The sequence below is a fragment of the Simochromis diagramma genome, unplaced genomic scaffold, assembly GCF_900408965.1.
Source record: "Simochromis diagramma unplaced genomic scaffold, fSimDia1.1 OVJJ01000753.1, whole genome shotgun sequence".
Taxonomy (NCBI): domain Eukaryota; kingdom Metazoa; phylum Chordata; class Actinopteri; order Cichliformes; family Cichlidae; genus Simochromis; species Simochromis diagramma.
Genome location: NW_024387523.1, coordinates 8,332,370 through 8,352,711, shown reverse-complemented (window position 1 = coordinate 8,352,711; position 20,342 = coordinate 8,332,370). Strand labels below are relative to the sequence as shown.

Genomic DNA, 20,342 nt, shown 5'->3' with positions numbered 1-20,342 from the left:
CAGGCCCTAGCTCAGTTTTATATCTGTTTTAATTGGGCCAGTTGGGTCAGGGATGCTTGGGATCCAGGTGGGCAACAACTGTGAGGAAAAATGTATGGTGCGTGTCCCTACATTGTTTGCCGAGATGAGGCAAAGTAGTGGCAGGGATATTTGACTAAAGCTAAATAAATTCTTTGTGTCCTAGCTCTGTTGTTTAAATCAGTCCCTTCATTGTCAGAAATATTACCACGCTCCGCATGCATAGATGTCAGTTTCACCAACACAAGCTGTAAAATAAATTCTATTGCTTTTACACAAAGATGCGAAATTGCTCACAGTTGTTCTTTTGGGGCCTTGAAACCAAAAGAAGCCTGCTCAGAGTGCAAAGGCAACACAGCTGAGTTGAAGTTCAATATCCAAACAATCCGAGTGGCACAGGAGGAAGAGTGCTGGTAAGATGCAGTGGATGAGGAGGAGGACAAGAAGTAATTTCATATGCAATTCAAGCAACTTTGATAAACCCGATCTTTTTTTGTAGAATGGTAACAATGGAAGCGGGAGAATGAGTACAGCCCAGTCACTGCAGACTCTCTATGGAAAAGGAAATTCATATCTTCTCTTAACAGCAAGAGGCTCACACAAAACAATGCCAGCAACTGAGAGATGCTGAAGATTGTGTCAATTTGAAGCCATTTCCCCACTGGACACGTCCTCTAACAGGGTGGACATGAAGCATCAGGTCAAAGACTGCACACAAAAAGTAATACAGGTGCAGAATTAATTTGTGTTTTTTAAAGTCTTATTTGGAGGGAAAAATTGTTTTCGGAGGACAAATATGTCATGCCGTTTTTTCTCCGTGACAGCCAAATAAGCCGTGATCGTATAGTGGTTAGTACTCTGCGTTGTGGCCGCAGCAACCCCGGTTCGAATCCGGGTCACGGCAGTTTTTCTCTCATTTCCCAAGAAAAGATAAAGAGTGCGCACTGCTGAAAGCAGGGGATGTTTGTATACTTTCTACTACTGCAGTGCACAATAAAAAATGTGATCCAAATGTTCGAAATGCACCCGTGAGCAGTGCAAAAGGGCGATCTTTGCTGACAGTAGCATTTCTTAATTGTAAATGCTTTTTTATACCCGCTCGGTTCTGCTTGGGTTAGAGAGATGTAAATTTCATCAGCAGGCAGGCAGTGAGGGCAAGAATCTCACTAGAATCTGATGTAAGAGATTTTATACCGAAATGCACCAACTACGCATGCGCCCCAGGCAGTGGAAAGGACTTCAAAGAACTAAAACAGGAATGACCTCTCTGCAGTGCCTGCGTCCGCAACAGACTATATAAAGGCTTGCGCGGTATCAAAAAAAATCTAGATTGGCCTTTTCTCTAGATTAAAAAAAATAGTGCGAGATTTAGACTTTAACTTACATTTTCTCGCTTATTCTTGTAGATGTAGAAACACTATATGGACACTCAAATAGTTGATAGTGTTTAGCGCTATATAAGGAGCTAAACGAGAGAAAGAGGTTTTATGAAAACAAGTTTTGGTTCAGTTGATTTTATTATTATGGAAATGGAAGGACGAGCAGACTGATGCAGACACAACGGCATCTTTTTTTTTTCTTGTAACTTTAATTATTGATGCACGTTAACATCCGTGAGCATTAATGAAAGATTGAAAGATTCTTATTAGTTTGTTGAAACCCATATATTGATTGCATTGTTAGTGGATGATAAGGTTCCCGAAAGCAGCTCGGACAGTGGCAAGCCGTGATCGTATAGTGGTTAGTACTCTGCGTTGTGGCCGCAGCAACCCCGGTTCGAATCCGGGTCACGGCAATTACTAATGTCTCCAATGTCTGTTTCAAGTTTTAGTTGCGTCCGCTATTACTGCTGCTTTATTGTCTGTGAGAAAGTTTTTTAGTTGTGTTAAAACTTTCATGGGAGTTAACTTTAGTACATCAAAAATAGTGTGAAATATTAATACTAGAAGATTTGGGGGGAAAAATACACCAACTTGGTGTTAAGAGACCTTTAAAACACATTACTAGACAACTTAAAAGAATAAAAGGTCGACACTGAGACAGTGATACCCTTGAGCCAATTTCACAAAAAAGTACACAGCTAGGGATAAATATTTAACTAATTTCAGTGGACTATGTACTCTACATGAACACTACTTGTGTTAAAATGCACATCAGTTAGTGTAACTGTGGCCCTCGAAGCAGATGCTTTTAAAACACATTCTACAGTAATAGTTTGCAAAGAATGATTCAACATAGCCAAGAACTGAGTGAAAAACTTAAATTATCACCAGTTACTTGTGCCACTGTATCATAGAAATGTTGTTCAGTAAATGATAATTTCACACCACTGTTCTCTAACATCCTTAACATCATCAGCAGGAGTATTTTGTCAATGCCACATTTCTTTGCATCTTGGTTATGAAACAAAGAAATGAGATGGATGTTCATCAATAAGGAATTCAGACTAGGTGGTAAATTCTGCAATGTAAAACAAAGACATCCAAACTTGTGAATGTCTTCTTTTTTTGTTTTGTTTACCCTAGTAGATTTGATGTTTGGAAGTCATTATAATAATTTTGAATTTGAAGTGCACTTTTAGATTTTGAGAATAATGGTTAACATTTGTAATATCTGCCTTCAGGAAAAAGCTTTATACACATTTCCGAGAGTAGCTGGTTTATTCATGGGATGTGAAACTTCTGCATCTTAGAGGAAAACTTTTCATTTTCAAATTAACTTTCATAAATGAAAGTGGGTGGGTATAACTCATGAAAAAAAATTAAGATGTTGGATTGATGCACAAGGTATATTGTGCAAGGATCTACAAATGTAACATCTGTACGAGTACGTGTCTTTCAGCTTGCTTTTAAGAATGCAATTCTTTACCATTGGACTCCCTGTTGTGGAACCAAAATTGCTGAGTGCAAGGATTCTTTAGCCATAAATAACTCATAACTGAAGACAAAACTACATAAGGTGCACCATGCAATGACCTCAAAGAACAGTAACACTGCATATTAACTTGGCAATAAGCTGCTGTTCATGGACTTTGCTCTTAGCTCTTTCTATAGCTTTGGGGCCACCAAAACTTAAAACAAAAACACATTGTTCTAACATTTAAACAAAAACAGTGATAACAGAAGTCAAAAAATAAAGGTAGTAGTCAGAAATTTCTCTTTTTGGGCTCCAAGTGAGTACAAGAAAGTGGGGTCGGAGATTCTTCAGATACCCGGATGTTCAAGGTTACTCTCTCAGGCGTTTAATAAAGACTTTAAGAATTTTAACTCTCATGAGTAAAACATATCAGTGCATGGAGCCAAAAATATTTTTCTTCCTTCAAAATATTTCTCAGACACCTGCAGTTTCCTATTTGACCATGGAGTAGTGAACTGTGGTTAGGGTTTTGTAACTAGAAAAGCACAATAAATAAATATCTGTAATAAAATGACAACTTTCCATGAAAGATCAAGATTCACTGAATACAAATTATGGAATTACATCAAATAAAATGATGATTTCTTGATTTTTTTTTTTTTCCCTTTAAATAAGTAGATAAATAATTTCAAACGAAATATTGATATTTATTCCCGCTCCAAGTGCGCCAGTGACGTCAAATCTCGCGGCATCACTTCCCCAAATCTCGCTGGAGAAACTAACAAGGAAGCGAATGGCGGAAATGTAGAGCCACCTCACGCTTTCAGTTAGTCATTTTTGGATATAGCTCTTTCTTTTCTTCTTAAAAGCAGAACCGAGCCCAGAGTCCAGCAGATGTCTTCAGGCGAAAGCACTACGCGGTTCTGAAGAAGCGATGCGGTCGCTTTGAGTCGCCTGACAGGGTTTGTAAAGTGGATGGACGGATGGGCAGTCAGTGAGCCAGCTGAGAGCGTCCTGTCACCGACAGCCTGCCAGTTTAAACACCGGTGATGTGTAACGTTAATATGGGGGGTTTACTTATTTTATGTGACTTAAAAGCAAAGTGAAACAGAATTCGTTCAGGATTAGCGTCACTAAAGCTGTGGGTTCAAGGTAGCACATCATCCCCACACAGAAAAAGCAAATGCAGATCCGACCATATGGGAAAAACTGACAGCAGGTGTATCATAGTTTGAGTTGGTTAAAGAGCTTCAGAGTGCCTGAGCAGCAGACAGTTTAATGCTTTTACCATCAGTAAAAAAAACAGGTGTGCCGGTGTTTACTGCAACTTGACGCAGAAGTAAACCAAACAATCTGTGGGAGACCTGAGTCTCCAGTGTGCTAACAATGATTCTGTTATTTAGATGTGTAGTACTATATATTTTTCCAGACAGTATCAGATCAGTTCACTACATCACCTGCCATTTAATCTCTCTAAATATGAGGGCCTCCTTTCATCCTGCTAATGACTTGTTTGTAGGGTTGCCAACTCCCTGAAAAATAAATAAGGGACACCTCATGGCCAGGGCTGGGCGACCCGATTGTCTGCACCCTTCCCAGTGTGAGGAATTTTTTTAGCTCTTTTTTTTTTTTTTTTTTTGGTGTGTGAAATTATTTTTTTAACCTTTTGACAAAGTGCTTCCCTTTTCAGCTCAATACTTTTGTTTCTAAATACAGAACGATTCTGTTTTTCAAGGGACGGTTGGCAACCCTACTTGTTTGTGTGGTACAACCGGGATAAAACTGGAAGAGCAAGTTTTGGCAACTGTTCCTGACCAGCTGTATCCCATATTCATTAAAACGATTGGCAAATAAACTCTTTATCTTAATTTATTTTTTCTTTCTAAGACTAATCTGAGACAAGTGACAAGTCAGGTGATTGAGACAATTGTCTGATCCCTAATTGGCGTTTAAAATTAGTTGAGTTTTGAGCTTCATACTTAAATCGAATGTAATGCCTCATTTGCAGACATATGGCCCTGCCGCTCAGTTAGCCGAGGGAGACGAGGAAACGACGCGAGCATCATGTTTCTGAAAACATCGTTCACCACCCTGATCGTGGGGGTGTTTGTGGTCTATGTGCTCCACACCTGCTGGGTGATGTACGGGATCGTGTACACCAAACCCTGCAACAACCCCAAAGGTGCCAACTGCATCACACCCTTCCTGGCTGGGAACCCCAAACTGCAGGTCAGTTGTGAGCAAGGATGGTCGCACCGGTCATGCATGAGTCTGGTTTCTCTCTTTGATGTGGATGCCTGACATGTTCGTCTTTGTTCGTTAGCTGAGCATCTACACCACACTGCGGTCGAACGCAGAAGGAGGCCATACTCTGATCCACAAAGAGGAGAACTTTGATGTCAACAGCAAGTTTGAAAGGTTGGTTGTTTGGGGAGGGGTTAAGAGATTCACGTTTATTATCTTAACAGAAGTAAAACCTATGAGATAAAAACAGACACTGAATTGAATGCGCAGCCTCTTGTGGTATGAAACTGTGTTACATGGAGATTTGATTGAAGCATTCTGAAAAACGGATTTCTTTTTTAAGTTCTGTTTTAAATTTCGTTTCTTTCTTTTCCATGTTTCCCACAGGACAATCAATGTCTCCCTACCTAAGAAAACCCGTAATAATGGAACTCTATACGCACTAATATTTGTCCATCAAGCTGCCCACGATCCGTGGCACGATCCACGACAAGTTCACTTGGTTGCTCAGCTCACCACGTACATGGTCCCTAAACCGCCTGAAATCTCTCTGATATCTGGGGAAGATAAAACAAAGGTACCATACTGTCTCTGCTACTGCTGAAAGTCAACACACAGAAAGTTAACAGCTATGTAGTTTTTCTTTAAAAAGATCCTCATATATGCAGAAGAATTGTGCCGTTTTATCAAGCTTTAATCAGATCACTAAACTCCTATCCTGTTTGTGCGCTCGCGCAGGGTCAGAAAGAAGGCCAGCAGAAGAAGCTGCATGATGCAGCGGCAGGGGGCGGAGCCAGAGCTGGAGCCACCTCTGTGTCAGACCATCCAGTTTCACACTGGCGCTCCCGCCTCACTGTCAACATTGTCGGCGACCACTTCCTCTTTGACAGAGAATACCTCCCAAATGATGTCCACAGATACCTCAGAGTGTAAGATGGCGGCTACACAAACACAAATGGCACTATGACAGGAAATAGATATCCAAGTTGTTGTTGTTTTTTTTTGTTGTTGTTGTTTTTAAAGAAGAGGTTTAAAAGAGGTCCACAGTTTGGGAGCTCTAACCTAAGGCCCAGCCACTTTAATTTATTAGCCAAGACCTAGAAATAGCCAAAAGGGGTGTGGCATGTAAAGGGTTAAAAGGTGACTATTCTAATCCAGGCAGTTGCTTTCTGATTCAGCCGCAACCGGTGAAGTGGGCCATGACCGATGCCGACATAAAGAGCATTTCAATAGTGGAGGCGAGAAAAAGAAAGGATGCTTTGAGCTGTACTAGCTGTACTTTTAACGGATTACAGGCTTGTCGTGACGATCAAAGAGTTCATAAAATGTTTTATCTGTATGTGTTCCAGGTTTCAGAATGGGAAGAAGGTGGTGTATCTACCTCTGCTGTTTGTTGATGAGCTCAGCAACCGGGTCAAGGACCTCGTGGTAAGTTTTCAATTTTAAATAAATATTATGCAACAGACTGCAACTCCCTGTCAGGTAGTCCCAGTGGCAGATTTTCAAATGCAATGCTTTTTTTCTATTCATCTTATTTGCTCACGGAACCTGATTAGAGGACAATGAGTTTATGAGGCCACAATAATGATGTGTTAGTGAATGCATGGCTGAGAAGCACGTTATAGGAAACGTTGAAAATATTTTTTTTTTCCCATGTTTTTGTGTGTAGGAGATCAACAGTACCACTACAGAACTTCCTCTGATCATCTCCTACGACTCAATCTCTCTGGGCAGACTTCGATTCTGGATCCACATGCAAGACGCCGTTTACTCTCTGCAGCAGTTCGGTATGCTAATCTTCCTGGTTGCTTAACTTCACACGTTCACTGCAGCCCTGAACTTTTCTAGACATTACCTGATCGAGCATCCTGTGCGAACGCAAAGTTTGAAGTTCACCTCCTACTATAAGTGATGTATGATTGCACAGTGTGGTGCATTTAGTCTATCTGCATCCTTCAGATCGAGCTTCAGCCAGGTTTCCTGATCATGTCTACACACCTAAATGCAGTGCGGTTTTCTGTATCTTTTTTTGCAGGGTTCACAGAGAAGGATGCTGATGAGATTAAAGGGATCTTCGTGGATACCAACCTGTATTTCCTGGCCCTGACTTTCTTTGTAGCGGCTTTCCACGTGAGTGTGGCTGCAGACTTTTAGAGTGTACTTTGAATCCTTAAGTGAGCTGTTCATTTCAGTTCACAGTAGGAAACGTTTTTATCATTACAAGATATCACATATAAGTAAAGCTTGGGGTAATAAGTCACCTAACTGGGTCATTTTAAGGTCAAATAAAGATGCCAGTCTTAACTCTGAATGCTCTTTCAGCTCCTCTTTGACTTCCTGGCCTTCAAAAATGACATCAGCTTCTGGAAGCAGAAGAAAAGTATGGTGGGAATGTCCAGCAAAGCAGGTTTGTTAGCTTCACGGCACTGTTTCACCTTCTCACCAAACCCCTTCAAAATCCAGTTTATACAGTTTATATGGGCATAAAGAATCACCATGAATACATTTGTGGTTAGTGGCTAAATAAACTGCTCCTAGTAGAGTGTGTGAATGTCACCCTGTAATAAGGCTTTGACAAATGTGCAGAACAGGTGAATCTACAATATTTTTTTTCATATTCTGAATCTGCTGGTTGGCCAGCAATTTTTCACCCACAAGGATTATAAGAGAGAGCGCTTGTACCTTAATAGTTTTTGAATCATTTTGGCTTTGCAGTGACAGATCCACAGAACCGGCACTGTGGGACCTCTGATTTATGGGTTTTTAGAGAAGTGGCAGCTGAGAAAAAACAACAAAAAACACAGTGTAACTGTATAACCCTACAAATGTTTCCCAGTGTTGTAAGATTACACAAAAGGCTTTTAAAACATGTGGGATAAAGTGTTATCAAGAGACTCGAGCTGAACCAAATGATCGGTCATCAGTGTCAGTTTGGGAGAGCCATTTACTATCTCACATTTTCTGTTGTTTGCTTCTATTTCAGTGCTGTGGCGCTGTTTCAGCACCATAGTGATTTTCCTCTATTTGCTTGACGAGCAGACCAGTCTGCTTGTCCTCATACCTGCAGGGATCGGCTCTATGATTGAAGTAAACACACACGCGCAATTAAAAATGAATTTAAACACACACAAAATGACCATTTATTCTCACTTCAGATTTGATTAAAAGGTGATTACGTGATCTGTAATAATGTGGGGGCTTTTTTTTTTTTTTTTAAGGTTTGGAAAGTGAAGAAAGCCTTTAAGATTCAAGTTTTCTGGAAAGGAGGCAAACCCACATTCCTGGTATGTGTGCATGTGTCTTTATCTGTAATCTTTTTTTTCTGTTATCAGCCACGTATCTACGTCTTTGTTGGTATAGACTGGGCCTTTGGGAGGTGGCTACACAATTATACACACGAAATTGAGCATGCCTGCTTTAAAATGCTGTGCAGTACACAGTGTTGTATAAAAGTCTTTAGCAACTCTTTAGCTGCACTTGGATTTTTTTTTTAAGGCTTGAGCAACAGTTCTCCAGGCTTTTTGGAGCTCTTTGAAAGTTTGGACATTGGCTACTTTTTCACTAATTTTCAGTCCAGCCCGAACCTGAACATTTCAGAAGGGGGAAAAAAACATTTTCAGATGAATCTTAATTTGTTTTTAACACTGAACTCAACGATCATTCAAGCATGCAAAAGACACCTCAGAGGATGAACCAGTTTTGTGGACGCATAACAGACAACTTGGCAAAGAAGCAATTTAAATTTTAATCTTTAGGCACTTTCTTAGTAGCAGCGTGTTGCAAAAACATGTCATTTGTTGTCATGTCTTTAGCCAAATATACAAAACACCAGAAGCACAGTTTAACATAAACTCAAATAAATTTGTATTTTTGCACCAACAAGGTGATTCCCAAAGTGCTATAAGCCAGAAGCTTGGCATATCTCAGCATGGTGTGCAGTGTGTCCTTTAAAAAACTTGAGGAAACTGACCAAATGAAAGGCAAAAGAAGGTGGAGCAGACCTAAAAATTATGTACCTACAGTTGCTGTCAAGAAGCCAGTTTTAAGGGAACTTGGGAGAAAAGGTCTTGAGGTGTGATGAATCCAAATCGCAAATTTCTGGTTATTTGCTGAGGATGTCAGGAGATGGGCACAACATTGAGTGTCAGTTAAGAGCTTTAAATGTCTTTCCAGAAGCCTGGATCTGAAAACTACTTAAAGAAATTATGAGAAATCTTGCCTAAGAGTTCAGGCTATGTTAAAGAATAAAGGTGGTCATACCTGTACATTCTGTTTTTTGCCTTATACACTGTAATTCCATATGTTTAAATAGATATTTAAATAAAAGTACAACATATACGCATCCAGTTATTTCCTATGCCAGGAAGGCTCTGGGTTAAGGAGTAGAGACCAGTCTTACACAGCCTGTGCTAGAACATCCGACTCGCTCTTAAATTATCTGACATGTTGACTCAAAGTACCATTTTTCTCTAACTGCTGCTTTTTTATCTGCTGGTTTTATTCTCTTATGGTGCTTTCTGCTATAATAATATTTGTATTCAATTAAATTACTGTCCTTTGACAAAGCACAGAGCAGATAATGGAACTTTAGCCATGTTAATAAATTAAAAAGATAAATGTTCATGCAGCATTGTAGGCAGGATAATACATGCTTAATAGAAAACATGACAATCCTTTCTTATAAATGTAAAACGCTACATCGAGGCGCTTGAGTTTATAATCGTCCTTGTCGGCATTTTTCCTTAATTTCTGCAGCACTGACCGCAGCAGTAGAGATTTTTAAAATGTGAGTGAAAACATGTGTCGAGTGTGCTAATGAGTGTTTCTGCTCTGTTACAGTTTGGAAAGTTAGATGAATCTGAGAGGAGAACGGAAGAATATGATACCCTGGTAGGGCACGAGACAATTAATTATCAGTTGTTTCTTTGCGATATGAGCACTTACGCTGATTGCCTCTTTCTTTATTTTTCTGTAGGCCATGAAGTATCTCTCATACCTCCTTTACCCACTGTGTATCGGAGGGGCAGTGTATGCACTAATATTTTTACGATATAAGAGGTAGGAGTCTGCGTATGTGTAAGTAACAATAACGGGATACTGATTGACTCAGTCTGACAGGTCATCACTCATTTTGATTGTGTATCTTTCTGTTGTAGTTGGTACTCGTGGCTGATTAACAGCTTGGTGAACGGTAAGGTGCTCTATACTCTTAGCACACGCACAAAATACTTCTGTCCATAACAGTCATAATCAATTCTCCTGTGTTTTTCTTCACTTTATAGGTGTTTATGCATTCGGGTTCCTCTTCATGCTTCCTCAGCTATTTGTCAACTATAAGGTCAGTTTTACTTTGAAGTTACTGATTCACAAAAATCAGTAACCCACGCAATCTGTGTAATAAATGCATACATTAAAACCTAACAATAAAATGCCACAGTGTGCAAACTGCAGTTTATTTACCATAACAAAACAGCGCAGTAGTCATGACTGATTATTCAGCTCTGTTCTTTATTTAACAGCTGAAGTCTGTTGCCCACTTGCCCTGGAAAGCCTTCATGTATAAGGTAAAAAATAAATTTCCTGTTGTTTTCTGAGTGGTTTAGCAAATGGATGGTAAGGCCTCAGTAACACAGGCTGAGAGACTGATTGGTAACCTAAGGAAAAATGCGTGTTCTGCGAGTGGTTGCTGGCAGTCACTAGATAAAATCGGCCACAAAGAGGGTGCTGCAAAAATCCCGTTTTAATGGTTTTGATCTCAAGGCGGATGGCACGGTCGCCTGTAGTTTGCACGGAAGACGTCCACTTGTCTGCACGCACTTGCCAACTTCTCTCCGAAGGGTAGCGAAACTGTGACGTAAATAGAAACCGAGGCAATTTGCCTAAAATAAATAAGTGAGCATTTGGAATGCTGTTGTTTGCAGCACTTTTATTTTGAAGGAGAATATTCTGCATTTCCAGTTTGCATCATGTTTTTTACTATCGTGCTCACTGAGTAGATTGCAATCAAGCAGTGTTTACAGACGAGTCGGCTTTCTCAATTCAAACTGGATGATCGTAGTATTATACCGGCAATCAGAAGGAGATTTTTTTTCTTTTTCTTTTTTTGGTGCAGCACCCTCTTTCACTTGTCAACCAGTCCGAGAATGCACATATTTCCCTAGCAACCAGAGATTGCCGGGGAGTGACTGACTGGTCTCTAAGCCGGTGTGACTGAGGCCTACATCTTTCATACTGTTTTTACAACTTTTAACTTTCCATATAATAATGTTGGACAGTGATTTAATTACTAAAGAACTCTCACTTCTAAATTTGAAAGAAAGTGTATCTATTATTTTTTAATGTTCAAGAGCCGATGTAATTTGTCAGAATAACTGATCACCCCTACAAACGATGACTACTTTTTTTTTTTTTTTTTTTTTTTTTTTTTTTTTTTTTTTTTTTTTTTTTTTTTTTTTTTTTTATCTATCTTTTGAGAATGTTCATGGGCTTCTTTCATGTTAACAGGCATTCAATACCTTCATCGATGACGTGTTTGCCTTCATCATCACCATGCCAACGTCTCACAGACTGGCCTGTTTCAGAGATGATGTGGTGTTTCTCATCTACCTTTACCAGAGATGGTACATGCGCACTACATTACACGTAGCACATTTGTTAAAAACGTGCACATTTTTTCAGAGTTAAAACTCCGTTTCTTTCACCAGGCTCTACCCTGTGGACAAAACAAGAGTAAACGAATATGGAGTGTCGTACGATGAAAAACCCAAAGGGAAGAGTCACTAGACTCGGAGGAATTTGCTTTTATGATCTGGAATCTGTGGATATTGTCTTGTTTCCACTGGCGTCCACTCATCTTTATCAACTGGAATGAGTTTAATGGTCAGGGGTACATTTTTGTTGTATATGTTCCAGGCACATAAATGTGCTTATGGTTCGGACTTTTTCCACCCTGTTAAAAATTGTTAAAAGGGCAACATCATCTTCTGCTTCGTCTGACAGTCTGACGAGGCCTTCTTGTTTTGTTTTGGGGTTTTTTTTGGTGGGGCGGGGGTTAGTTACAGTGTGTGTGATGGGACACAGTGACAGTGTGTTTTTATTTTTCCAGAGTTTTAAATGCACAAAGGAATCTTTATAATTCTTAACAATGCTACGCTCGTGTTTTGAACAAGTTGGATTCAGCCTGCTCTGACTTACAGCTGGCAGATGTAGTATATCTACGAGCTGCAGAGAAAGAGCTGCTTTGCTCATCTGAGAGCTTTATTCAGTAAGAAGACATAATCCAGTGGCTTGTTGTATACCTACCAGATAAGACGGCCTTCAAGTAAAATCAAGATAGCTGTGTGATGGCAGGGATAGAAAGACTGTGCTGTGACAAAAAAGGAGGTGAAGCATTCTGACTGATGTTTCAGGCAGCTCAATAATATTGTTCCAGACAGTCTCAGAAAAATCAGGCTGTAGTCATAATTGCAGCTTTTGTGCTTAAGTGGCCACTATTTCTAAATTGGTAGCTGGTGTTTATGGTAATTGGAATAAAATATGAAAGCTGCAATAAGCAAAGGTAAGCCATACAGAAACTAAAAATGATATATTGTTAGCTCTGTTGAATATGTAAATTATCAGAAATTATGTTCATTATTTTTAAGCATTTCTCAATAACTTGGCAATCTGGCTCTTAAAAAAAAAAAAAAAAAAAAAACTGTACAAAATTATATCCAAAATGATCACGTGCATACAGTTGGCATTTGTTAGTTCTGTGACAAAGAACGGTCATGTTTAATGCTACAGTCACACTAGGGAAAACAGTAGTTGGAGGCCACGGCACGACCAAAACCATTCTGCCGGTGTTCTGTAAACTTGTAAGTCAAAGTGACTTTAGTGCAAGACGGCGACGAAATGTCAGTAAGGCCAATAAGACAGTCTGCTATCAGTTTGCAACTGAATAGGATCCAGTTGGCAATTACATGCAATCTGCTTATGAAGAGATCTGTTGATATCTGTTGCAAATTCACATTAAACCCTAGCATTCAGAGTCCGGCAAGTGTAAAACGGGAGTTCCTCCATGAATAGTGATGTAGTTGATGTAAAGTATTCACATTTTTGTTGTCTTTTTTTTTTCTTCTCCTAGTTACAAGAAAGTCGCTGTCCTGCTTTTACTCTAGTGTGACTGAGCTGTAAAGAGGACCTGTTATACTCGTTTTCTATTACACACACTGTTATGATGTAAATGTTCATAGTAAGAGATAATTAGATAAACACATTTGAACGTAATCTCTGAATGGGAGAAATGAAACACCAAAAGCATAACAAAACGGTTTACGGGACTTTTTATCTACTTCCTTATTAATATGATGATATCAGCTTATCAAGAAGATATGCAGACCTGTATACATAAATTGACGGTGATTAAGTTTGCTTCCAGTAGCTTACTTTTGCTTCCGCAAAGCAAACAAAGTTGCCAAAATAATAAAATACAACGGTATGCATGACAGAGAGGGCAGCCTTAAAGAGAGAGCAGCTTAAATAGCTTATTTCACACAATGTAAAATTTCAAATCGACATAAGTATGCTTTTAAAATGAGAATAAACTGTAACATTTGAGGGCAAAATCAAAGAAAATGGGATTTAAAACGTAAACGTTTAGAAATCCAAATTGGAAAAGTGATGCATTTGAATGCATCACTTTTCAGTTCTGCTGAAGAAGCGCGGATTGTTACACAATTCTGTTTATTTGCCAGTAGATGGCAGGAGGATTTCACTAGAGGCAGAGGAGAAAGTTGTGATCTGTTGACATGGAGAGAAGATTAATTGCCCAAGACATTCCAGACACTTAAGCTTGAAAGTTCCACAATCTGTGAAGTTGAGTTCTGTATGTTTTGTGTCTCTGTAAATGGTACTGACCGTTTCATGACATTGTACCACTGACAGTCCTACTGTCTTTTCCATCCATCTTCTTTTTTTTTCTTTTTTCTTTTTACATAACTGGGCCAAGAAAATCTGCTAGTGCCAAATGTGAGAATGAATAATGTTACCATTGTACGTTCACAATGGATGGTACATCGGATCTTTTGAATAAACACTGACATTGTGAGAGAGATGATGATGGAAATGTTTAAACAAAGTATTATTACACTGAGTTTATGCAGTCAAAATTTGATTTATTTGCCCTAGTTTGGGTGTTTGTTATTTTTTTTGTTTGTTTTTTTTTTGTTGTTGTTTTTTTTAAGACTTTAATTGAAATAATGTACTTAACATTCAGATATCATGATATATTAGGTCTGTATATAAAGGTTCTGCACAGGATTTATGTTTCTTAAAAATAGAGTTGGCAGAGATTTGCCTTTAAATTGTTTTACTTATTGTAATGTTTGTGTTTTTGATTGAGATGAAATTAAAAAATAACTGACAAAATGTTACGTGTAGTTGGTATGTTACTATTGCTGGGGTAAACTGTTCAGTGGAAATGTTGCTCAGAGATAACCTGAGTAATGCAGAGATAATTTCATTCGTTAAGGGAAAAATCTAGCAAAACCTACCTGGCGTGATGTAAAAAAAGTAATCCCCCACCCTCTCGCTCTCTCGCGCGCACACACACACACACACACACACACACACACACACACACACACACACACACACACACACACACACACACACACAAAATCGTGCAATGACTTTGGTTAGATAATCGAGGCCTAATTACTACCAGATCTGTTGGCTCAAGAAATTACTCTAACAGAATCTGTCTGACAGTGAAGTAGACATCAAATCATGTCACGATCTAAAGAAACTCAAGAGCGGCAGAGAACAAAAGTTGGGCCTCTATCAGTCTTACTAAGCCATTTCTAAAGCTTTGGGACTCCAGTGTACCACACTGAGAGCCTTTATCCACAAATGGAGAAATCTTGGAACAGTGGTGAACCCTCCCAGGAGTGGCCGCCCTACCAAAATGACTTAAAGATCACATCAAGAGAGGAAGAAAGACTAATGAACTGCCAGCCAGGGTTGATCTGATATCCTCGTGTTGGTGTTGTTCCCAGATCATCGTACTAAATGTTGTTCCAGGATCAACATTGCAAGTGACCAATCAGAATGTTGTGACGTCATACGTTTGCGACTTCGGGAAAAACCGGCGTAAAACAAAAAACTGTACTAAAGCTGCGTGAAACCGCCTCTGTCCGCCGATCAACGGACCCTAACCCTAACCGTAACCCTTTAATAAACAGTAAGCAGAATTGATATTGTCCTTGCAACATTGGAATTTCATAAATGCACGAATGGCTTGGCGCGCAAAAGAATAACGTCACAACAATGTGATTGGTCACTTGCAATGTTGAACCTGAAACAACATTTTCATGATGGTCTGGGAACAACACCAACACGAGGATATCAGATCATCCGCCAGCCTCACTTGCACAATTAAGGTCAGAGTTCATAATTTAACAGTAACAAAAGAGACTTGGCAAAAATGGCATCCATGAGGAAGTTCCAAGGTAAAAACCACTGTTGACCAAAAAGAACAGAGTATCAGTCACATTTGGCAAAAAAGAAAACAACTTGATGATTCTAAGACCTTAGGGAAAATATTCTGTAGACTGATGAGGTTTTTTGGAAGCTTTCAGAACCACTACACCTGTCATAAAACTAACACAACTTTTCTGAAAAATGGCATACCAGTAGTAAAACATGGTGGTGGTAGTATGATGTTCTGGAGCTGCTTTGTTGCTTCAGGACCAGGACAACTTGCTGTAATTGATGGAATATGTCCAGCCATCGATTCATGGCCTAAAGCTCAATCACACAACCACCACAATCAAAAAGAGTGCACAAACCTTGCAGGAGAGGAAAAGACAGTACAGCTCTCTGCAATGTGGTACACTGCTGCTGTAAGGTCTCTGAGTGTAGTTAAGTGTTTCTATAAATACAGTACTCCTGCATTCCTCCGCAATTTACACATACACCAAGATGGTCTTGATGCATTCTCAATCATCCAGGAAAGTAAATCTCCAAAAAGTTGATTCTGTTCATCTGGACGTAGCGTTTTGTGGGAGAAACGTTTCGTCACTCATCCAAGTGACTTCTTCAGTCTCAGCTGCCTGCAGGTTTCCCCAATCTTATAAACAGTACATTTGCATAATGACTGAAACCAGCCCACTGAAGGAACAATGGGCCGGGAGGTCAGTTCCTTAATCTTAATTATGCAAATTCTCATGACCACTGATCAAAGACCACTGATCAATGGCCATGAGTACCATTCACAGAGAGTTGGGGAATGGCTGCAATCACAGCATTGTAAGATGGCGAAAGATGTACCCTTAGGCCCCCTCCTCGATTTAGAGATGGTCTTTCCCTTTTCATGTAAATGGCCTCCTTGACTCCACGCTCAAACCAGCATTCCCCCCTATCCAGGATGTGTACATCCTCATCCTTGAAAGAGTGTCCACTGGCCTGTAGGTGTGAATAGACTGCAGAGTCCTAATTTTTCATGTTTTATTGGGGTCCAGGGTGTAATTTGCCACAGGGCAAGGGTAAAAATTCTACTGAAACTAAAATGAGAGAACAATCAGGTGTGGCAATAAGATGCCCCACAAATTATTTGTGCCAGTGTAAAAAATAGTTTTTTCCAGCCACAACACAAGACACTACAGGGATAGACCCTGCAGGCCTGACAGCAGGAGATGTATCACTCCTCCTGTTTTCCACCTGGATAGAGTGTTTACACTGTAGTCTGCCTTTGGTGGCTTTTTGGCAGCTACTGTGATATTCACTAGTACCCTCACTGACACACAAAACAAAACAACGACTACACTCCACACTAACTACACTCCAAACACACTGAACGTCACAAATTCACTATTGATATCGCTCTCTCTGTGTCTTTCTCTCTCTGCCATCACTCCCAAAAACGTTCCTCTCTTCCACTTGATGCCATATAATAATTTTATTAGTAAATGTGGTACATTTCTTTCCTTTTTTGGATGCTGTCCTTAAAAAATGCCCCTTTCTACTGTTTTTTCCACACTAAACATGATGGTAGTATTCAGGAAAGAGCATGTTAAAAAAAACAACTCTGGTTTTAGTGGCCTATCAATCAAATAAAAAACTGGTGTACAGTTTGAAGTCCGAACTTTCAACACAAGTTAAAGCAGAGACTTAGCGTGGCTGCAGCTTGTATCTATGTCATCTTAAGTCAGACATATGATTTGGAGGTGCGGCGACCCCAGAGGCTGAACCATTGGCACATGTCACCCCATGCCTCCCCCCCTCCGTCACCTTCATTCGGTGTTGATTCAAAATGTGCTCTGGCACAACCATAGGGTGGCGTTAGAGGTAGAGAGGTGGTAGGAGATCATTTTAGGGTGGCACATGCCACCCCATGCCACCCATGATCTGAAATATGTACGTGTGACAAATATTCAAAAAAACTAAATAACTCATACACTGATGTTTCATTATATGTAGACTGGTAGGAATATAATACCGGGACTAGATACAAGATATTTTTGAACTGTTTTATGTATAATATTTACCAGCGACGTATTACTATTCTAAAAATAAAATAAAGTCTTCTGAACATAAAGCTATCGTACGTCGTTTTGTGCGTCGTGACGTCAGAATCACGCTCCCTGACGCACAGTACATCTACTGAGCTCCCCCCTTCGGCCCTCCCTTTTCTGCTGTAGGAATTCAACGTGCTTGAGGTGTTCGGTTCTTCACCAGAAGCTAAGGCCCGCAATCCGGCGACTAGCACCGTCAATTTCAGGCATCTGACCCTACGAACATTAAATCTAACATCTACGATGGCCTCCGTATCCGAGCTCGCCTGCATTTACTCCGCTCTGATCCTCCACGACGATGAAGTTACCGTCACCGTAAGTGTCCTAGGTTACCCGGGATATTTCAGCCAATATGTCTGAATTGGTCGTTCTTGAACATTTTTTTCTGGGGATAAATATCCCGAAATACAAAAAATGAGACATTAAAGTTTACAGATAAACCAGTATATTAATATATCGGACAAACGCCAGTTATGTCCGCGAACTGGCTAAAATGGCGTCATGCTAGTTGCTATTCATAGGCCGCGTTTTTCTAGCTGGACAGCTCAGTCTTGTGTTCTTACTCTGAATGCTGATATTTAACCGTCAGTTAAGCCTTAAACATCTCGGCTGACAGGTCTGGATGTGGTGTTCACTGACAAGCTGTGTGGTCAGACTCATCAAGAGTACAACATTTATTTTTATAGTGTTGGCATCACCGTTCAAAGTTGTTATTGTTAGAGCTTGTTGCATGAGCGGGTCACCTAATCCCCGGAAGGTCTGTGGTTCGATCCCAGGCTACATGCCAAATATCCTTGGGCAAGATACTAACCCCATGTGTGCCTACTGGTGGTGGTCGTCAGAGGGCTCGGTGGCGCCAGTGTCAGGCAGCCTGGCTTCTGAAGGCTGTGGCTTGCCACCACCAGTGTATGATTTCACGCACATTATGTTTACCTGAGAAAGTGGAATGAGGACATGTTTCAGTTATGTTTTCTTAAATTATATTTGTAATCACTGAAAGTGTTAGCTTCAACACATTATAGAACACCAGTTTATATGTCATCGCTCATATTTTAGCAAAAGGGGTTCCCAAAAGTGGTTCAACATGTGAAGTAGAGTTTAATAATGATGGCTGTTATGCTATTTATTTGTCTGTCCACAGGAGGACAAGCTGAATGCCCTGATCAAGGCTGCTGGAGTCACTGTGGAGCCTTTCTGGCCAAGTCTGTTCGCCAAGGTGAGAGAACACACTTCTGAAATCATATCACTGAATAGATCTGAAGATCTGCCAGTTTTTATGTATCCCAATACTCTTATAACCAATACAAATTTAAGTGGCTGTAAAGGAGACTTACTGATTGCACGTGCCATAGTGAAACAGACCTGTTCATTGCTTTCTGTGTGTTTTAATGGTCTGTATTTACATTTAAATTTCTTTTTTTTTTAAAGTTATGTCAGGCTGAAAGCATTAATATTGTTCCTGTTGTTGCCAGTATGAGTAAACACATGAATATGGAATAAATGTCTTGATGCAACAGTGCTGCCACTTAAAGAAAGTTCAATGAATGAGTAGGACACAAATTATGAACATGCTAAAATTTTAAAAAATGAAAACATACTACACTTGCTGTAAAGAGTCTTTAGGCATGGTAGGTAGGAGTTATGCTTGATGCCCTGCCTTTTAAATACACTGATCTCTATAACAAGCGCTGGACATGTGAATAAAGTGACGTAACCTGTGAATTTTCTTTGGTAGGCTCTGTCCAGCATCGACATCGGCAGTCTGATCTGCAATGTTGGAGCTGGCGGCGGAGCCCCCGCTGGAGTCGCTGCTGCTGCAGGTGGTACTGCCACTGCTGGTGACGCCCCAGGTAACTAAACAAAGCATTTCCCAGCGCTACATTTGCAGTTACATAACAATAATGTGAATGCAGTCTTGGGCTTGTACCACTTTTGAGTTTCTCCTTCAAGTTCAGATTTCATGTACCTCAGAAATCAAATTGACTTTTTTCTTTTCTTCTGAATTTAGTTTGTGTAGTCATCTTTGACTTAACTACATCTTGTTTTCCCTCTACAGCCAAGGAGGAGGAGAAGAAGGAGGAGAAGAAGGAAGAGTCCGAGGAGTCAGACGACGACATGGGCTTTGGTCTCTTTGACTAAAACAGATGTTTTTTTTTATACAAAAAACACAATAAAAGTATAAAAAATGACTCCTTGTCTCTTGTTTTTGTTTGTTTTTTATGTACAGAAATTCTGCACATACAATTTAAATCTGCAGCATTTGTCAGCACATTAACCTAAAGTGACATTTAAGGCTGTAGATTTGTAGTGACTTCACTTCCCTGGACATGAGAGAAATTATATTTCAGCACATTCAATTTAGGCACTGAACCTAATGCCATGGCAAGCTGTGTGCTGATAATTCACAAAACTGCAACTACTGAACTGTTGGTCAGTTTTGTAAAAGCTGAATACAATGATCATCCAAATTATACTCAAGATTTTACTTTTCATTCTCAGTTACTTTCAATTCTCATTAGTTTGACCAGCCAATTGATAAAATATGTTTCTGCATAGTGCAAAACTGGTAGAAGACTTCATGATCTGGAGTAAACTTAGGAGATCGGCAACAGCTTGTCTTGGAAATACAGTTTGATACGTTGGGTAAATGGATTTATTACTGATCAATGG

At 39.8% G+C, this 20,342-nt stretch overlaps 2 protein-coding genes and 2 non-coding genes across 4 annotated transcripts; all 4 read left to right on the top strand.

The window, feature by feature from the left end:
- The first annotated feature begins 850 nt into the window (after positions 1 to 850).
- trnah-gug lies at positions 851 to 922 on the top strand. Its single transcript has one exon. It is a non-coding gene; the product is annotated as a tRNA-His (tRNA).
- An 819-nt stretch (positions 923 to 1,741) lies between these two features.
- trnah-gug lies at positions 1,742 to 1,813 on the top strand. Its single transcript has one exon. It is a non-coding gene; the product is annotated as a tRNA-His (tRNA).
- A 1,826-nt stretch (positions 1,814 to 3,639) lies between these two features.
- On the top strand, positions 3,640 to 13,422 carry clptm1l (CLPTM1 like). Its single transcript, XM_040021452.1, has 18 exons — positions 3,640 to 3,920; positions 4,883 to 5,103; positions 5,198 to 5,292; positions 5,506 to 5,695; positions 5,857 to 6,047; positions 6,468 to 6,546; positions 6,788 to 6,905; positions 7,154 to 7,248; positions 7,441 to 7,525; positions 8,102 to 8,205; positions 8,337 to 8,402; positions 9,958 to 10,008; positions 10,094 to 10,176; positions 10,275 to 10,309; positions 10,401 to 10,456; positions 10,638 to 10,682; positions 11,623 to 11,738; positions 11,823 to 13,422. Exons 2-18 carry the CDS (start codon positions 4,939 to 4,941, stop codon positions 11,899 to 11,901), a joined length of 1,653 nt encoding a protein of 550 aa, XP_039877386.1. The 5' UTR covers positions 3,640 to 3,920; positions 4,883 to 4,938; the 3' UTR covers positions 11,902 to 13,422.
- Positions 13,423 to 17,769: 4,347 nt separating this feature from the next.
- rplp1 (ribosomal protein, large, P1) lies at positions 17,770 to 19,861 on the top strand. Its single transcript, XM_040021453.1, has 4 exons — positions 17,770 to 17,987; positions 18,814 to 18,888; positions 19,408 to 19,522; positions 19,729 to 19,861. The coding sequence occupies exons 1-4, from the start codon at positions 17,916 to 17,918 to the stop codon at positions 19,809 to 19,811; spliced, it is 345 nt and encodes a 114-aa protein (XP_039877387.1). The 5' UTR covers positions 17,770 to 17,915; the 3' UTR covers positions 19,812 to 19,861.
- Positions 19,862 to 20,342: the final 481 nt, after the last annotated feature.